This window comes from Bubalus kerabau, chromosome 1, assembly GCF_029407905.1.
Source record: "Bubalus kerabau isolate K-KA32 ecotype Philippines breed swamp buffalo chromosome 1, PCC_UOA_SB_1v2, whole genome shotgun sequence".
Lineage (NCBI taxonomy): Eukaryota > Metazoa > Chordata > Mammalia > Artiodactyla > Bovidae > Bubalus > Bubalus kerabau.
In genome coordinates this window covers 264221443-264238277 of record NC_073624.1, presented here as the reverse complement: position 1 = coordinate 264238277, position 16835 = coordinate 264221443, and the positions used below count along the sequence as shown (strand labels likewise).

Below are 16835 nucleotides of genomic sequence, written 5' to 3'. Positions count from 1 at the left end.
CGCGAGGAGGCGGCGGCGGCGCCGCCGCCGGAGTCCCGCGGTGGGAGAACCTCGGTGGCTAGGGCGTCTTGCCCCCGCGCTGGCCCGAAGTCGCCGGTCAATCCCGGCTGGTGCTGCTGCGTCCGCCGCCGCCGCCGCCGCGGGTCTCCGGGAGGAGGCGCAGCCCGAGAGGGCGGAGAAGGAGGAGGAGGAGGAGGGGAGAGGAGGAGCGCGGGGTGGAGGATGGAGCCCCGGGCGGCCGCGGCGGGCTCGCCCGAGCCGGCGGCGGCGGCGGCGGCGGCGTCCTCGTTTCAGGCCCGGCTCTGGAAGAACCTGCAGCTGGGGGTGGGCAAGAGCAAGGGCGGCGGGGGCGCGCGCGCGGGGGGCCCTGAGCGCCGCACTGCGGACACCCCGTCGCCCTCCCCGCCGCCCCCCGGGGGCCGGCGGGATGCCCCGGCCGGCTTGGGTGGCGCGGGCAGCCGGTGGAGCGGCTTCAAGAAACGGAAGCAAGTGCTGGACCGCGTCTTCTCCTCCTCGCAGCCCAATCTGTGCTGCTCGTCGCCGGAGCCTCTGGAGCCCGGAGGCACCGGCCGGGCCGAGCCGGGGTCCACGCTGCGCCGCCGGATCCGCGGGCATCTGCTTCCCGTGGGGAAGGGGCCGGGGGCCGCTGCCGCTGCCGCCGCCGCCGGCGCAACGCCTCCCGGCGGACGCTCCCCAGACTCGGCTCCCTCTTCGTCCTCTGCCTCATCCTCGCTGTCCTCCTCGCCCCAGCCGCCCCCGAGAGGGGACCGCGCCCGGGATGAGGGCGCGCGGCGTCGGGGCACCGCGGCGCACTTGTGCCATCAGAAGAGTTCCTCGCTCCCGGGCACCGCCTGCTTGGAGCAGCTGCTGGAGCCGCCGCCGCCGCCTCGCGCTGAGCCAGCCCCGAGCCCGGCGGAGCCGCGGACCCCGGAGAAGGGCCCGGAGCGCGGCAGCAGCGGGGTGAGTGACAGGTGGGCGCGGCCCTAGCCGGGGTGCGCGGGGCCACGCCTCCAGCGGTGGGGGATCGGGACCCCGGGAGTGGCCGGGAGGGGCCGGGTAGGGGTGCTGAGGATCAAACAGTGCGAGGGAAAAGTTCTCACTTGCCCTCTGACTTGACTTTGGACAGAAAGAACACCTACTGCTAGAAGCTTGTTTGGGTCGCTTTCTCAGCTGCCTATGAAAGTGGACGTATTAATGGTAGCCCAATAGGAGAGGACCCTGGGGAAGGGAATGGCAACCCACTCCAGCATTGTTGCCTGGGAAATCGCATGGACAGAGGAGCCTGGCGGGCCACAGTCCATGGGGTCGCAAGGAGTTGGACACGACTGAGCGATTAAACACAGCACAATAAGATAGGAAAAAGGTTAGACATAAAATGCGTACTTTTTTGGAGAGCCCCTAAAAGGACTGTCTAGCTAAGTCTCATCTTGTCCAAGGAAAAGCAAGCACGCCCAACACACTTGCAGGGAAAATTAGAAATGCGAAGAGGCAAATGTGAGGTCATGTCTTGGGGAAACTCTTAAAGCGCAAAAGTCTTCATCTTCCCGCCCTTCCTTCTCAAAACTTCCTGCTGCGAGTGGATCGCTGTCTAACAAGTGGACAGCGTGTCTCTTCCGAGTTAGTCACACGGATGTTCCTATGGCTTTTTCTGTTTTATAGTCATCTAAAGTAGTTGCGTTCAATTTACGCTGCTTTGTACACCATGTTGACTCTTGGGTCAGGCAATAGTCAAGTAAAAATCTGTAAAACGTTCCACTGAGCTGCGGCTTTTACTCCCTCGGTTTTGTAGGGTTTCGTAGAGGCGGTGTACTTTTGTAAATGTTTATCAAATCGTGGTCATACTAGCAAGTATTTTGAAAGTTGCATTCTGCCAGGGACCTAAAGAACTTTTTTATTCCAATACATCTTATATTGATTCTCATTATCTTGACTCTGATGAGTTAGGTTAGGGATATATACAGTAAAACTTGAATTAGATTAGAAGTTGCATCACAAAAAACATAAGGCCATGCGTTGAAGGGTAAGATATGGGAATAGATGGACTTTCAGTTGAAAGTTTTTACAGTTTATTGGCTTATGTATTAGTGTAATCAGGAAGTAAACCAGAGCACTAGTATGCTTTGTTTCATAAACACAATTGCTTCAATAATCTGATGTTACTGACGCTCTAGAAAATACCTGATGGTTTAGGACAAGGTTCCAGTTATTCTCAGAGGAGGAGGCAGAGATTGTATTGACAAAAAGCCTAAATGAACCTACCCTTCCTTTTTGTCTTGAAAGAGAACTGAATAGAACTCCTAATTCTGGCTCCAAAATGAGGTGGTTTTACAAAGATGCTTTAAATTCAGTGTTGATGAATACTATATATTTTAAAATTATTTATTTTTGAGTATGTACGTAATCGTAATGTATAAGAATTTTAGAGCTGGTATACTTGTTTACATTTGTTTTTATTAACTTTTATGATCAAAACATTTTAAAAGACACCATATTTCTGCAAGTGTTAACTTACTAAATAATTTTGCAGTTCAGTGAACCAAGATATTTTCATAGCAATAGAAAGGAATTCAGAATTAATCTCTATATTCATTTTTATCAAAACGTTTTCAGATGCTATCAACCTTTATTTGAAAAATACTGCTATTTAAATATGAACATTCTATACGAAAGACCAAAAAACCTATTTGAGAGAATTTGAAGCAAACATTATTACCTGTGTCTTCATAATATTCTGGACACTTGCATGATATAATCCTCACAACTGCCCTACATGATAGAAGTTCTTGCTATTTTATATGTTAGGAAATCAATGCTCAAAGAAATTAAAGAATCTTTCCAAGGTCACATTGTTAACATATGACAGAAAGAAGTTTTGTCATTCTCTAAAATGTTTTTCCATCATGACAACTACGCTTGACCACTTTTAGAACTTTGTATGTCTCTGAGATAACTTCAGTCCTATTGATGAATACTTGTAAGTTAGCCTATTAATACATTCCAGTTTCCTAGAATCTGTTCTGTGATTGATTAGCTGAATTAATTTGTTCTTTGTTCTCAGTAATGCATCGTTGCGTATCTTTTATATCACATTTACAAATGACATTATTGATCATACCGTTTATAGTTCTAAAGAAGCTTTTCATTATAAAGAACCAGAATGTCAGTGAAGTCATAGGAGGAATACAAAGGCAAACCGTCTTTCAGAGAGTAGGTGACAGGTGGAGTGTAGACAGGAAAATAGGCCCTGAGGCTTAATTGTTGATTCGCTGCATCTGCTGCTTATGAAACCTTGTGCCCTGAGAAGTGGACAGTTTTCTGTTACGAGTCCCACATCCAGTTTTTAGCAGCATTCTTTCACTAATGCACAGAGAGGATTCCTCAGTCTCCTAAATGCCTCTTTGCCCAACTCTAGGAACCTGGCTCACCCCTCTAGAGAGAAGGAAGTAATGGAGCTGAAACCTGGGGCTGGACAAGGACTCCTTAAGGTGTCCAGGAGTAGGTGTAACTGCAGCACCCTCCCGGGCTTCCAGCCCGACTCAGGGATATTTCCTTTCTCTCCCTGCACCTCCTCACTGAAGACACTTGGGCATGGGGAGGGAGCTTGTCACACATGCAGATTTCAGTTTTATTCACAGTTCATAAGCACAGATGGGAACACATAAAAGACAAGATGCTAAAAGCCTTAAATCCATCTTCAGATTGCCTAGAGAAAAAGCCCTTTCTCTCAAAAAAAGAAAATTCATTGCAAAAGAAAGCAGGTTACTCAAATTTTCTCTTGTTCTCTGCTTGCTCCTGGCATTAGCCATGTTCTCCAACACTCTCCCCACCTCTCCACCCCCCAGCCCAGCACGAGGCCCCAACAACATATGTGCGCATACACTGAGACTGGGTGGAGATACGGTGCAAAAGCAAAAAAATCATTTTGGACTGCTTGGGAAAGAGATTTGGAAGTCTCTGCTGTATAATCATTACAACTGAACAAACCAGTCTACCTCCCTTGCCCCTGCCAGCCTACTTGCTATTGTGTGTGTGTTTTTTTTAGTCAAATATACCTTTGAAACAGTTTAGCAGACTTAATAATGCCTTGCTGTTGGGGCATGTGCATTATTTAAAAGGTTCTGCTTTGAAAAAAAAAGAAAAAAGAAACCCCTTTCTTCCCACTGATTCTAGTTCACGTGCTGGGCCATATTGTCATACCAGATGCATTTCATTTTCTGCAACACAGTTGGGAAAGATGCTTTCTCAATTTGTGTGCATATCAAAAATGTGCCAATTTTATGTATTCTGTCTTGATGAGTTACTAAAATTATACTTTGCTGGAATCAGAAAGTCCGTTAAAGAGTGAGGCATGAATATGTTGCATTTTTAAAGTGTTTTAACAAAAGTTTGCAGTGTTTATGAATGCTAATCCTTTATTTTTTTCAAATTCATTTTGTTAAAATTGCTTTCATAGAGAAGTAAAAATTATTTTGAAAAAAGAGAGTAAAATATTCAGGGTATGAAATGTTTCAGGATAGGAATGTTTCAAAACACAGTAGGAAGATTATCCGTTCCTTGTGATAAAGTTTCTAAATTATGTAGGAAAGCTCCAATAAAAAGTGGAAGGTACTTTCTAAGATTAAGTCTAGACATGAAGTAAATCTGGCTTTATTAATTATATGATCTTTTAAAGAAAGTCTGTATCAAAAAGTTTAAAAAAATGTGATTTGTGTAATTTTTGCTATCTATTTTTCAGGTGTCTTTAATCTTACTTAAAATAGCATAACTTAGAAGGAAATGGCAGCCCTCTCCAGTGTTCTTGCCTGGAGAATCCCAGGGATGGGGGAGCCTGGTGGGCTGCCATCTATGGGGTCGCACAGAGTCGGACACGACTGAAGTGACTTTAGCAGCAGCAGACTTGGGAAAGCCACACATTTTAAAAAGTAATGTAAATAATTAAAACTACTAAAATCCCCCTAATAATCTAAAAAATAAGCTCCTAGAAGGAGTGTTAGAAACTTTTCCAAAGCTTTTTCAAAGTGAAAGCGTGAGGGTGAGATCTCAGGACATTTTGGAGCAGGATGTACAGTTCGATGTGTGATTGCATTCTTGAAAAATATTGGCATCATCAGGTTATTCCAGAGAAAGGGCTAGATGGAATGATAGTTTTGCTCTGGAGCGGAATTGTTTCCTGTAACCTTCAATATCAGGTGTATCTGGTGAATTTGTGTAGAGCTATGGATCTTGTGGGCTTCCCTGATGCCTCAGAAGGTGAAGAATCTGCCTACAATGCAGGAGACCAGGGTTTGATCCCTGGGTTGGGAAGATCCCCTGGAGAAAGGAATCCTATCCACTCCAGTATTCTTGCTTGGAGAATCCTATGGACAGAGGAGCCTGACAGGCTATGGTGCATGGGGGTTGCAAAGAGTCTGACATGTCTGAGTGACTAACACATACACACACACACACACACACACACACACACACACACACACGGATCTTGTATTTATAAATGCAAGTGTTATCAGGTATATGTTAATTGAGATGGGCTTGAAACCTGTCTCAATAAAGACTAGCAGTTGAGTGCTGTTATAATTTTTGGATGGTTTATTAAAGTTTTGCCGCTGCCACCTTTGCAAGTAAATGGGTGCTGAAAAAAATCAACAGGGGCTTTGCTGGTCCTTTGATGTAAATTATTTTCCTTGCAGTGGTGGCAAAAGTAGCCTAAAATTAACCCAGACAGTACTCGTGACATCACAGCTTCTTTAAATAGTAATGAAAAAAATCTTATATAACTTTTGGCAAATATGTGGACACTACCATGAAAAAGTGAATAAATACTTTGAGGGATAAAGTAGGAGTAACAGGTTTGTAAAGAAAATAGGACAGACATTCCCTCTTGTTTTCTGTTGCTCCATCATTTGGAAATAGGGGATGATTTCACAAAAGTAAAGGTTAATAATATATATTTGGCACAAGGAAACATGTAGTATGATTGTTTCACTTATATCGATTATCAAAATGTTTGCCAACTCTAGACTGATGACGAGTAAAGAGTATGTGTAGATAACATTGGAAGCGTTGACAAAATCTGCAGATTCTGAAGTTAGGGTAATGGATTTTTAAGTTAAATCATAGTTATTTACAGCTTTGTAGCAGACATCTATTTTAGAGTAGCAGAAATTAATTTTTTGAAATGTGAAATTTTTTGCTTTGACTTATTAATTTTCCTGGAAAACTTACTAAAAACCATATATTTCCCTGCCTCAATAAACCAAACATCCTAAATAAAACCTTTTCTTGATATCTGAGGGCCATTGTTTGAATACTGGCTTTTTTGGGGGAGGGGGTTGTTTTTGTGAATGAAATAGATACTGTTTTAACTTGCTTTAGATAATCTTTCTTGTTTCCATGAAAATACAGTGCAAAGCATACCTATTTATGATAAGCTTATCTTCCTATAAAGTTCCTCAAGTCATTTTTTTTTCACTTGTCAAATAAACTTTACTGTCTTTATTTGTGGATTTTATTGCTATCATTGAAACTATTATATTTTTGCCTGCATGGTGAGGTTTATGTGCTATCTTGATGTCTTTGTCATTATCAACTTTTTCTTCTACTTTACATTGTTTTTTATAAATCAGGTGTGAAAAGTAATTACTAAACCTTAACAATTCAAAATTGTATGCAAATATATTTCTCGCTCCAATGTATACCAGTTTATTAGAATTTTTTTTTCAGCAAAATAGCAGGCCACCATTTCCCCAGTGTCTCCAAATATTCATATTCAATATTAGTCTGAATGCAAGCAGCATGAAAACTTCATTTTCAATATAATGAGATTTAAAAGTCTCACATATTATGTTCTTGAGAGAACAATTTTCCTATGAAATCTCTTTTGAGATGTTTTACATCAGCCTTATTTCCCATTCTTTTTGGCCCTAGCCAATCTGGAAAATTATGGCACATGATAGATGGGACTCTGGACATTTTAGGATCAAGGCAAGCCTCCTAATTCTACGGATTTTATTTAGAGAGGCCCCTTCTGTATTAGCAATCACACCTTATTTTGCACTGCTAGAATAGAATTTGGCAAGCCTTAGGACAGTGGACAGAGAAGGCAACGGCAACCCACTCCAGTACTCTTGCCTGGAAAATCCCATGGACGGAGGAGCCTGGTAGGCTGCAGTCCATTGGGTCACTCAGAGTTGGACATGACTGAGCGACTTCACTTTCACTTTTCACTTTCACACATTGGAGAAGGAAATGGCAACCCACTCCAATGTTCTTGCCTTGAGAATCCCATAGATGGGGGAGCCTGGTGGGCTTCTGTCTATGGGGTCGCACAGAGTTGGACACGACTGAAGCGACTTAGCAGCAGCAGCAGCAGCAGGACAGTGGACCTATGGAATCAACATTGTAAAATGGATTACCGTTTTATACTGTTATTTATACCATTACCATTTATTACCGTTTTAAACCATTGCTGAATGAATGAAGGGATGAATGGATGGGCTGGAGCTATTCAGAGATAAGTTCTCTTGGAGAAGTTTCAAAATCACTTTATGGTTGTAGAAAGATGTTCTTCTTGCCTTCTTGTTTCCAAGTCCTTTTATGCCTGGCAAACGTATTTGACACTTCCCTCTTCTCTGAGCTGCTGGATTGGCTCTTCTTAGCCTGGGCTTTAATTCTGGTTCATATCTGAGGGCACAAGGGAGCATATGACCACCGTAGTGTGCTCACGTGGGGGATCGGGGAGTGATGTCTGCTTCTGAGGTGTCTGGCTCGGGGGTGCGTTTCTTGTTGCTGGTCTCTGACCCCAGCTATCTGTTTTGCACCCCAGTCTCCTTGTCTGGCCTCTAAAATTACACCCCCACGTCTGGATCACTGGCGCTTGTTGACATGTCCTGCCTCACGATCTCTGAGTCTTGACCTCCCCTTGGATGTTAGCTTAAGATCGCTTTGCTGCCTGCTTCATTGCACTTCTCCTCAGCTCCATTTACTATAGATTAAAAAATCCCATCTTGATCAAGAATCCTGCCCTCATTAGCCTGACTCATTCTGCTGCCTCTTGAGGTGCCAAGTGTGTGAACTGGGGTTCAGATGGTCTGCCAGTTGCTTTTCATAGTGACCACCTGGCTAATGTTCAGCATATTTTTAGAACACCAAAGCCTCCTTCAGAACATCAGCATTGCCTATCAAGGGTGTTTCTTCCCTTGGAGGACTGAACCAGGGCTGTTCACTCATTGTCGCTGTGTCCCTGCTTATTCTTCTGTTTTCTAACTCTCACCCTGCCTGCTCCTCGACATCATCCCCTCTTTTCCTTAGCCCTGCTTGTTTTCTCTTTCTCCTTAACATTTTCTCTATTTCTGATTGCAAGGTGATTTTTATAACTAACCACTAAGCATCTGGGGCTTTCCCAGGGGCTCGGTGGTAAAGAATCCGCCTGCAACGCAGGAGACGTGGGTTCAGTCCCTGGTTTGGGAAGATCCCCTGGAGAAGGAAATGGCAACTGAGTCCAGTATTCTTGCCTGGGAAATCCTATGAACGGAGGAGCCTCGTGGGCTACGGTCCATGGGTCCGCAAAAGAGTCAGACACAACTTAGCAACTAAACAATACCAACCACAGAAACTAAGCAGCTGGGGCTGCGCCGTCCCATATGGCAGAGACACTCGGCTACTGAGCACTGGAGAAGTGGCTAGTTCATGTTGAAATGTGTGGAAAGTGTAACGCGCACACCAGATTTTTGAAGCATCAGCTCAAAGAAAAGGAGGTAAAATACCTTACTACTAATTTCTTATATGACTTGCGTGTTGAAAATAGTAACGTGGATATATTGGATTAAATAAAATATATTATTAAAGTTAATTTTACCCATTTCTTTTCATTTAAAAAGTGTGGCTGCTGGAAAATTTTCAGTTGTGTGTGTGTGACACATTTTTATTTTCTCGGACAGCAGTGATCTAGAGCATGTGTTCAAACTCCATTACCCACAGGGGACATAAAAGTAAATGAGCACAGGAGGTTTGCTGGGGCAGGCAGTGAGTGAAGGAAGGCGCCAAGGGCTCCATTCCAGGGGCAGCTACTTCTCCCTCCAGCTGATGATTATCATTCAGTGAAAGAAGCAGTGCAGCCAGAGTTTCTCGTTTCTTTAACAGAAGCCAAAATAATCCGGATTTTTGTGTGTCGTCTCCAGAATCTCGCATTTTTGGCAAATAGTTCATTTTTTTTTAACTGCAACACAGATCAAATAAAGTATATCTCTGGGCTGAATTCAGCTATCAGCTTGAACTTCTGACTCAGAGAGCTCATGTTTGACTTTGCCTCTCCCTTTCTAGTGCCAGGAGAATGTTACCTGGATACAGTGGGTATCGATAACATTTCACAGAATAGCAGCATCAGGAGTGGTGGGATGGAAGATGGAATGCAACAGGTGGAGGGGTGCGTGGAAAGAGGAGGGGGGACAGGGAGGCAGGTCAAGAAGTTTGGCCTTTCCCAGGAGTAAAAGAAAGTGGTGCTGAGAGCACAAGGACTGTGCTGGGAGGGGATCGTGGGCAGGCTATTGGCTTTGCTTCCAATGAAGATAGAGAAGGGGAGGTTGAAGTTAAAGGAGAAGATGGGTTAACTGATGGATGTAGTCCTTAAAGACACGGGTGGTTGGGGTGGGCCCAGAGAGCAGGGAAATGGTAGCGTCTGCAGAAGAGATGGCGCGGGTGTGGATGCAAGTAAGGAGCAGGCTGGGTGGCAGTAATTTGAGGGTGCTCCCAGGCGAACATGTGCCCTGTGAATTCAGGAAATGGGGCGTCAGTAGTGGGACTGAATCCTAGGGTGTTTGCAGGAGGGGATATTGGGAAATGAAGGTGCAAATGAAGGTGTGGGAACTCTGAGGGTTGAGGAGCGAGTGTATCTAGGGCCCCAGAGGCATTTGAACAGGGAGACTTGAGTCTTGGAAGGATGAAGTCAGAGGCCAGGACAGTCTGTTAGAGCCTGAAGTTGGCGGGTGACTGATCCTGGGGAGGAGGACATGGACAGATTTTTAAGACCAGTGATGCATCTGGACCTTCGGGAAAAGGTAGAGTGAAAGGAATAAATCACAGCACATTCCTTCCTTATGTTTTTGATTTTTCCTGTTTCTGGTTCGAAATGCTTTTACTAAAAGGTATTTTCCTTTGGGAGGGAGAGGGAAGGTTGGATTCTGAATTTGCATGTATGCAACATGGTTGAGGGTGCTGGGCCCTTGGGTGCCCAGTTGTCACTTATTTACTGTAATAACTCGGTCTTAAAAAAATTTTTTTTAATTGTAGTTTAAAAAATGGACAGGGAGGCCTAGCGTGCTGTAGTCCATGGGGTCACAAAGAGTTGGACATGACTGAACAACTGAACTGAACTGATTTATAATGTGTTAATTTCTAGTGTAAAACTGATTCAGTTATGTGTATGTTCTTTTTCATATTTTCCATTATGATTTATCACAGGATATTGAATATTATTTCCTATGGTATACAGTAGGACCTTGCTGTTTATCCATTCTATATATACCAGATTGCTTCTGCTAACATCAGACTTTCAATCCATCCCCCCCTCTTCCTTGGCAACTGCAAGCCTGTTCTCTATGTCTGTGAGTCTTTTTCTGTTTCGTAGATAAGTTTATTTGTGTCATATTTTAGATTCCACATATAAGTGATACGTCATTTGTCTTTCTGGCTTAACTTCACGTACTGTTATAAACTCTAGGTCCATCCATGTTGCTGCAAATGGCATTATTTCATTCTTTTTAATGTAAAACCTCATATTCTTGATAGTTATTTTGGATTCTTCTTGAGTAAAATAGTTATTTTCTCTGCAGTATTAGGTACTGAAAGCAGTGAGTGTTAATGAAACAAAAGAAAAGACAAGGCATATGTTTGTGTTTTAAAAAAAAAACAGATAAAACAAAAACCCCCTACATATTTTTGTTACACAGATTTTTATGGTGCCGGATGTAAAAGTGATTAAATATTTGGGGACATATATAATGCAAGGGTTTGGAATTGAAGGGCTTTGTTGGCATTTTTCTGTCTTAAGGCGTCATGCCTCAAATGTTGTGATGTGCATTCTCTGTCAGACACAAAATTGACCCATGCGTGAATACATGGTCAGTTTCTGAAAATTGCAACTTGATCTTCTCTCAGAATAGAAACGATATTCTATCTGGACCTTTAGCCATATTTGACTCCTGTTCTTTTATTGAAATGTAAAATAGCCTTTGATAAAAGAAAATTTCAACATTTCTATAGTTGTTTTTGAATGATATTTTCCACACCAAACTAGAAGTCTGAGTGTTTTCCAAAATCTCTTTTGCAATTGAAATAGATTTTGGAGACGAGTTCTGTGTCATTACAAAGCTGTTGCCAAAGCTCCCTGGAGGTGGGAACACTCTAGATCTGTGTGCCCCGCTGTCTCTGAGTGCAGTCATGAACTGTGGCTCCCTCTCCTTTCTATGCCTCCCTCAACTTTCAAAAGGACGCTGGAGGTGAGGGGCAGTGATGGGGTCCTTCTGAGGCTGGGACCGCTCCTGGTTCTCACTGGCCTCACGTATGTGCTGTTTCAACTCAGTGGTTTCAAGCAAACCAACACTGGCTTCAGCACTTTGGCCATCACCCCAGCACCTCTCCGCTCCCTTTGGCCCCTAGGTAGCCTGCGTTTACATTAGCCTCAGTTCAGTTCAGGTCAGTCGCTCAGTCGTGTCAGACTCTTTGCGACCCCATGGGCTGCAGCACGCCAGGCCTCCCTGTCCATCACCAACTCCCAGAGTTTACTCAGACTCCTGCCCATTGAGTCGGTGATGCCATCCAACCATCTCATCCTCTGTCGTCCCCTTCTCCTCCTGCCCTCAATCTTTCCCAGCATCAGGGTCTTTTCCAGTAAGTCAGATCTTCACATCAGGTGGCCAAAGTTTTGGAGTTTCAGCATCCGTCCTTCCCATGAATATTCAGGACTGATTTGCTTTAGGATGGACTGGTTGGATCTCCTCAGCCTGCTGCTTTTTTGACTTCCTGCCCTGCTCATAGGGAGTCAGCTAAGTGAGAATGAGGGGAATAGGCAAAGATGGGAGGGAGAACCACATCGTCAGTTTCCGAGATGCCCCACTCCCTCTGCCTCTTTTCAAGGAAGATTGGGGTTTGTAAAATTTTCTTAATCTATTCCTTTCTACCTGACATTTTCATTTCCTCCAGCTCCAGCAGTTTTCTCCTTGGGTAGATGCTAGAATACGAGGAAGATCTGTATGGACTTTGCCGTGCATGGGTCTTTGTATATCTTGCATTTGTGTGTCTCTGTTACAGAAATAACCAGGTGGTATATTATTTGGGTCTTGGCTCTTCGTTCACTGCCCTCCTGCAATTTGCCTTTCAGCTATTTCACTTGTCCTTCTGGGAACTGAGCAGAGAAAATAAACTCGAGCATTTTTTTTTAATAATTTTTTTTTTTCACAGTGAAGTTTAAATGATTGGTTCCTATAGTTTTTTGGTATTTTGTGTTACTTCGACATATGTTGTATACACACACACACATTCATACATATGCCTTCACCTATTATGGTTTATACACATATCTATTCTTTCACATACATTGTATTTCCCCCTGGAGTCAAAGATAAGCAGAGGAACTCTAAAATTTTTCCACTGAAGTTAATCTGATGATACTAAGGTTCAGTGATAACATAGTCTTTATAAATGGTCTAAGTTCATTTAGTATGAGTAGGTGTACAATAACCAGCTCAACCAAAGGAAAAAAAAAAGACATCTAGCAGACAGTTGTGGTTTCCTGGGCTTCTCAGGTGGTTCATTGGTAAAGAATCCACCTGCCAAGCAGGAGACTCTGGTTTGATCCCTGGGTTGGGAAGATTCCCTAGAGAAAGGAATGGCAACATACTTCAGTATTCCTGCCTGGAAAATCCCATGGACAGAGGAGCCTGGCAGGCTACAGTCCTTGGGGTCACTAAGAGTCAGACACATGCCTGGTGTTCTACAAAGGGGATGAGTAATCTTCTGTTGAATTTAATTGTATAAGGAATGCCTTTTCTTCAATAGAAAAATCTTTCTTCTGTAAATATCCATCTTATTTACAGCCACCATGGAAGAGAGGTCACTGAATTATTTCCGTAATCTTTTGAAACCTAGATCTCACAAATACCTAAGATTTATCATTAGTATTTTCAAGCTTGGCTTGGCTTTATTCTCACAAAGTGATCCTCACAGATTAAAAAAAAAGGGGGGGGGCAGCAACGTGGTGAGCTACTTTATTGATACAGTTCATCTTTTAATTAGAGAAGAATGATAACCTTTAGGGTCATAAAGATGTATTCTCATAATCACAGAAAGCTCATTTTTTGAAATCACCTGAAAAAGAGAGTTGGAGAATAATTAAATTAGGAACAAATGGATCTGGGACAGCAGAGCTTTTGCTTGTGTTGACTGCTTAAAGGATATTTTATTTTTTGTTAATGTTGCTAATGATTCTCAACGGCTCTTTTTATAACATAATCCTCTTAGTTATATCTGGATGGCATTTTGAGTGCTGTATTTTGTAAGTGCCTGGTCCATATTTTAAAATCTAGTTTTTTCTTCTTTCTAGGAGTCGAAGTCTAACTTGAGTTTCAAGCAACTACAGAAATTGTGTTTGTATTTGATGCTAGGACTTTGCACTAGATTTGTGTGAACTTGTTTTGAATAAGTGTCTGTGACCTTTTTTGTGGTAGTATCTATTGTGATAGGGCTTGACCTTTACCCCCCGCCTTTGAATTAAATTTTTGTTAAATCACAATGCACATTCCGCCTTCTGAAGTTGGGTTATGTGAGGCTGAGCATGCTGATGGTGGTCCTCCTATGGCCACCCTGAGCTGGGCTCTCTTGGCTAAATTGTACCATCTCACCTTTGACCTGAGGCCAACCAGTTCCTGGGTCCTCTTACCCCTATTTTATTTTATTTTGTTTTATCGTTTTATTTTTCTTCCAGTTTAATTGAGGTATAATTGACATATAGCACTGTATACGTTTAAGTTGTACAGCATAATGATTTAGGTATGTCATGAAGTAATCATCGTAAGTTTAATGAACATCCATCATCTCATTATACAAAGTGAAGTAAATTAGAAAGAAAAACACCAGTACAGTATATTAACACATATATATGGAATTTAGAAAGATGGTAACGATGACCCTATATGTGAGACAGCAAAAGAGACACAGATATAGAGAACAGAGTTTTGGACTCTGTGGGAGAGGGTGAGGGGGGGATGATTTGAGAGAATAGCATTGAAACATGAATATCACCATATGTGAAATAGATCACCAGTCCAAGTGCCTGAAACAGGCATGAAACAGGGCACTCAAAGCCGGTGGCTGGGACAACCCTGAGGGATGGGCTGGGGATGGAGGGGGGAGGGGGGTTTTGGGATGGGGGACACATGCACACCCATGGCTGACTCATGTCAGTGTATGGCAAAAACCACTACAATATTGTAAAGTCATTAACCTCCAATTAAAATAGTTAATTTTAGAAAAGATTTTAAAAACTTCTTATGAAGAGAACTCCTAGGGTTTAATGTTATCCCAACTTTCAGGTATACTGTGCTGCAGTGTTAATTGTATTTACCATGTTGTCTATTCTATCCTTAGTACTTATTTATCTTAAACTGGAAGTTTGTACCTTTTGACTGCCTTCATCCATATCCCCCTCCTCCCTGCACTTTCTGGTAACCACGGATCTGATCTCTTTTTCTTTGGGTTTGTTTGACGCTTCATAACTAGTATTAATAACAACACACAGAGCATTTGTTATGTTTGGGCACTGTTCTAAGTGCTCTTTATGTATTAACTTATTTGTTTACTACAATACTTACCAAAGTAAGTTTATTATCATTTGTGTTTTTTGGATGAATAAACTGCACCACGAGAGATTAAGTGACTTGTCCACCATCATACATCAGTATAATTTGGATTCAGGTCACCTGGCCCTTAAGCCCTGCAGAGGGAGGCTGTTTGTGTGGCGCTAGTGGTAAAGAACCTACCTGGGAATCCAGGAGATGTAAGAGAGGCAGGTTTGATCCTTGGGTCTGGAAGATCCCCTGGAGGAGGGCATGGCAACCCACTCCAGTATCTGTGCCTGGAAAAGCCCATGGACGGAGGAGCCTGGTGGGCCACAGTCCATGGGGTCGCAAAGAGACGGAAATGACTGAAGTGATGTAGCATGCACATATGCCTAAGAAGTCTAGTTTAGGAAAACAGCTCCAGGTGGAAGTTGGGAATGAAGTGTTAAAGCCTCATCTTTCTCCTCATCTCAGTACTGACATCACAGCTCTTCTTTGCCTCTGCCATTTCCTACCCATTTTTCTAATTTCTCATAACAAATGAAGAAGACAAATTTAGTGTGACAGATTATGTTAGTGTCAGGCATAATCCTGATCTATCACTTCCTTCTTACTGGTGGGAAGCCCTCTAAGACCTCTTTGATTGCTAGAGAAAGGTATTTCTAGCAACTTTTAAATGTTGGTCCTACTTAAAAAAATTCTTCCTAAGCAGGGTCCCCACTCTAAATCATTGTTACTTCTGTTATTGATATTATCTCAAGGAACATAATTTACAAGACCCTTATAATTATGTATTTTCTATATTCTACAGCTTCATTTCATTTCTATCATTACTGCTATTATTTCATGAACAGCATGGTAGTAGCAGGAGACAAAGTGGATCTACCTGCTGGACATTGTTTACATAGTGTCAACTAAACGTTACAGACTATGTGCATTATTTCACTTTAAATCTCACAGCAATTTTGACAGAATATATTGTTATCTATGCATTTATTTATAGAACTATATAAAGGTATATGCTATGCGTGTGCTCACTCTCAGCTGCTTAGTCGTGTTCAACTCTTTGCGACCCCATGGACTGTAGCCTGCCAGGCTCCTCTGTTCCAGGCAAGAATACTGGAGTGGGTTGCCATTTCCTTCTCCAGGGGATCTTCCCATCTCGAATTGAAACTGAGTCTCTCGTGTCTCCTGTGTTGGCGGGCAGATTCTTTATCACTGAATCGTTTGTGAAGTAGGCGTACGGTATAGTTGTGTTTTATGTATGGGAAATTCTTAGAGGATGTTTAAGTAATTTGTCTGCAGTCCTGATTCTGTCCACACTTATTAAATGGCAGAGCTGGTTAACAGGCAGCTGATTTCTGCCAGGGTTGTAGTTTCCAGGGTACCCACTGCTCTACCAGTGGTCAGGCCACATCAGAGCTCCAGTGCCAGGTACAAGACATGCCCAGACCAGTGGTTCGTGCTTGAGTCTGCCATTCCTTCAGCAACAGTCCTGTCAGTGAGTCCAAGTCTCAGTATTGCTTTGGAGGGACAGCTGGAGGGATGTGCCAGTTATTAGTCAGAGAAAAGAATCTAAAAAGATACAAGGAGTAGGCGTGGGTTAGTTTATTTGCAGGCTCAATTCCAAGAGCTCATAAATGAATATATTTCAGATCTTACGTGTTCTGTACGTGTCTCTTGACTTCAATCATGTTGTTAAACTCCTGTGAAAATAAACCTGTGCGTCCTGCAATTAGTCTAGGTGTTAGGATCTCTGGACAGGAAAACAAATTGTTCTCAGAGCATCTAGTCCTTTGTGAATCTACCTAGTGGGATGTATGCCTTAAATAAGGAAAAGGCAAGATGGTTCTTGCCTTATGGTACATCCAGTGGGATTGATAAAACTTTGAATGTTTCTTGATTAATGACAATAACAGCAGTACAATCTTAGTCTTGTGCCTGTTACTGTTTCACAGACGTTACTTCATAATCTTCTTGACAGGAAGGAACACAGATTCTTAGTCT

General features: G+C 42.9%; 1 protein-coding gene across 7 annotated transcripts in view; it reads left to right on the top strand.

Moving 5' to 3' along the window:
* Nucleotides 1–222: 222 nt before the first annotated feature.
* The window catches only part of MCTP1 (multiple C2 and transmembrane domain containing 1), a 559844-nt gene continuing 543231 nt past the window's right edge, over nucleotides 223–16835 (top strand). For all 7 annotated transcript variants that reach the window (XM_055565018.1, XM_055565010.1, XM_055565001.1 and 4 more), the window contains exon 1: nucleotides 223–960. In XM_055565018.1, the coding sequence (XP_055420993.1) occupies nucleotides 223–960 (738 nt within the window). The remainder of the gene's footprint in view (nucleotides 961–16835) is intronic.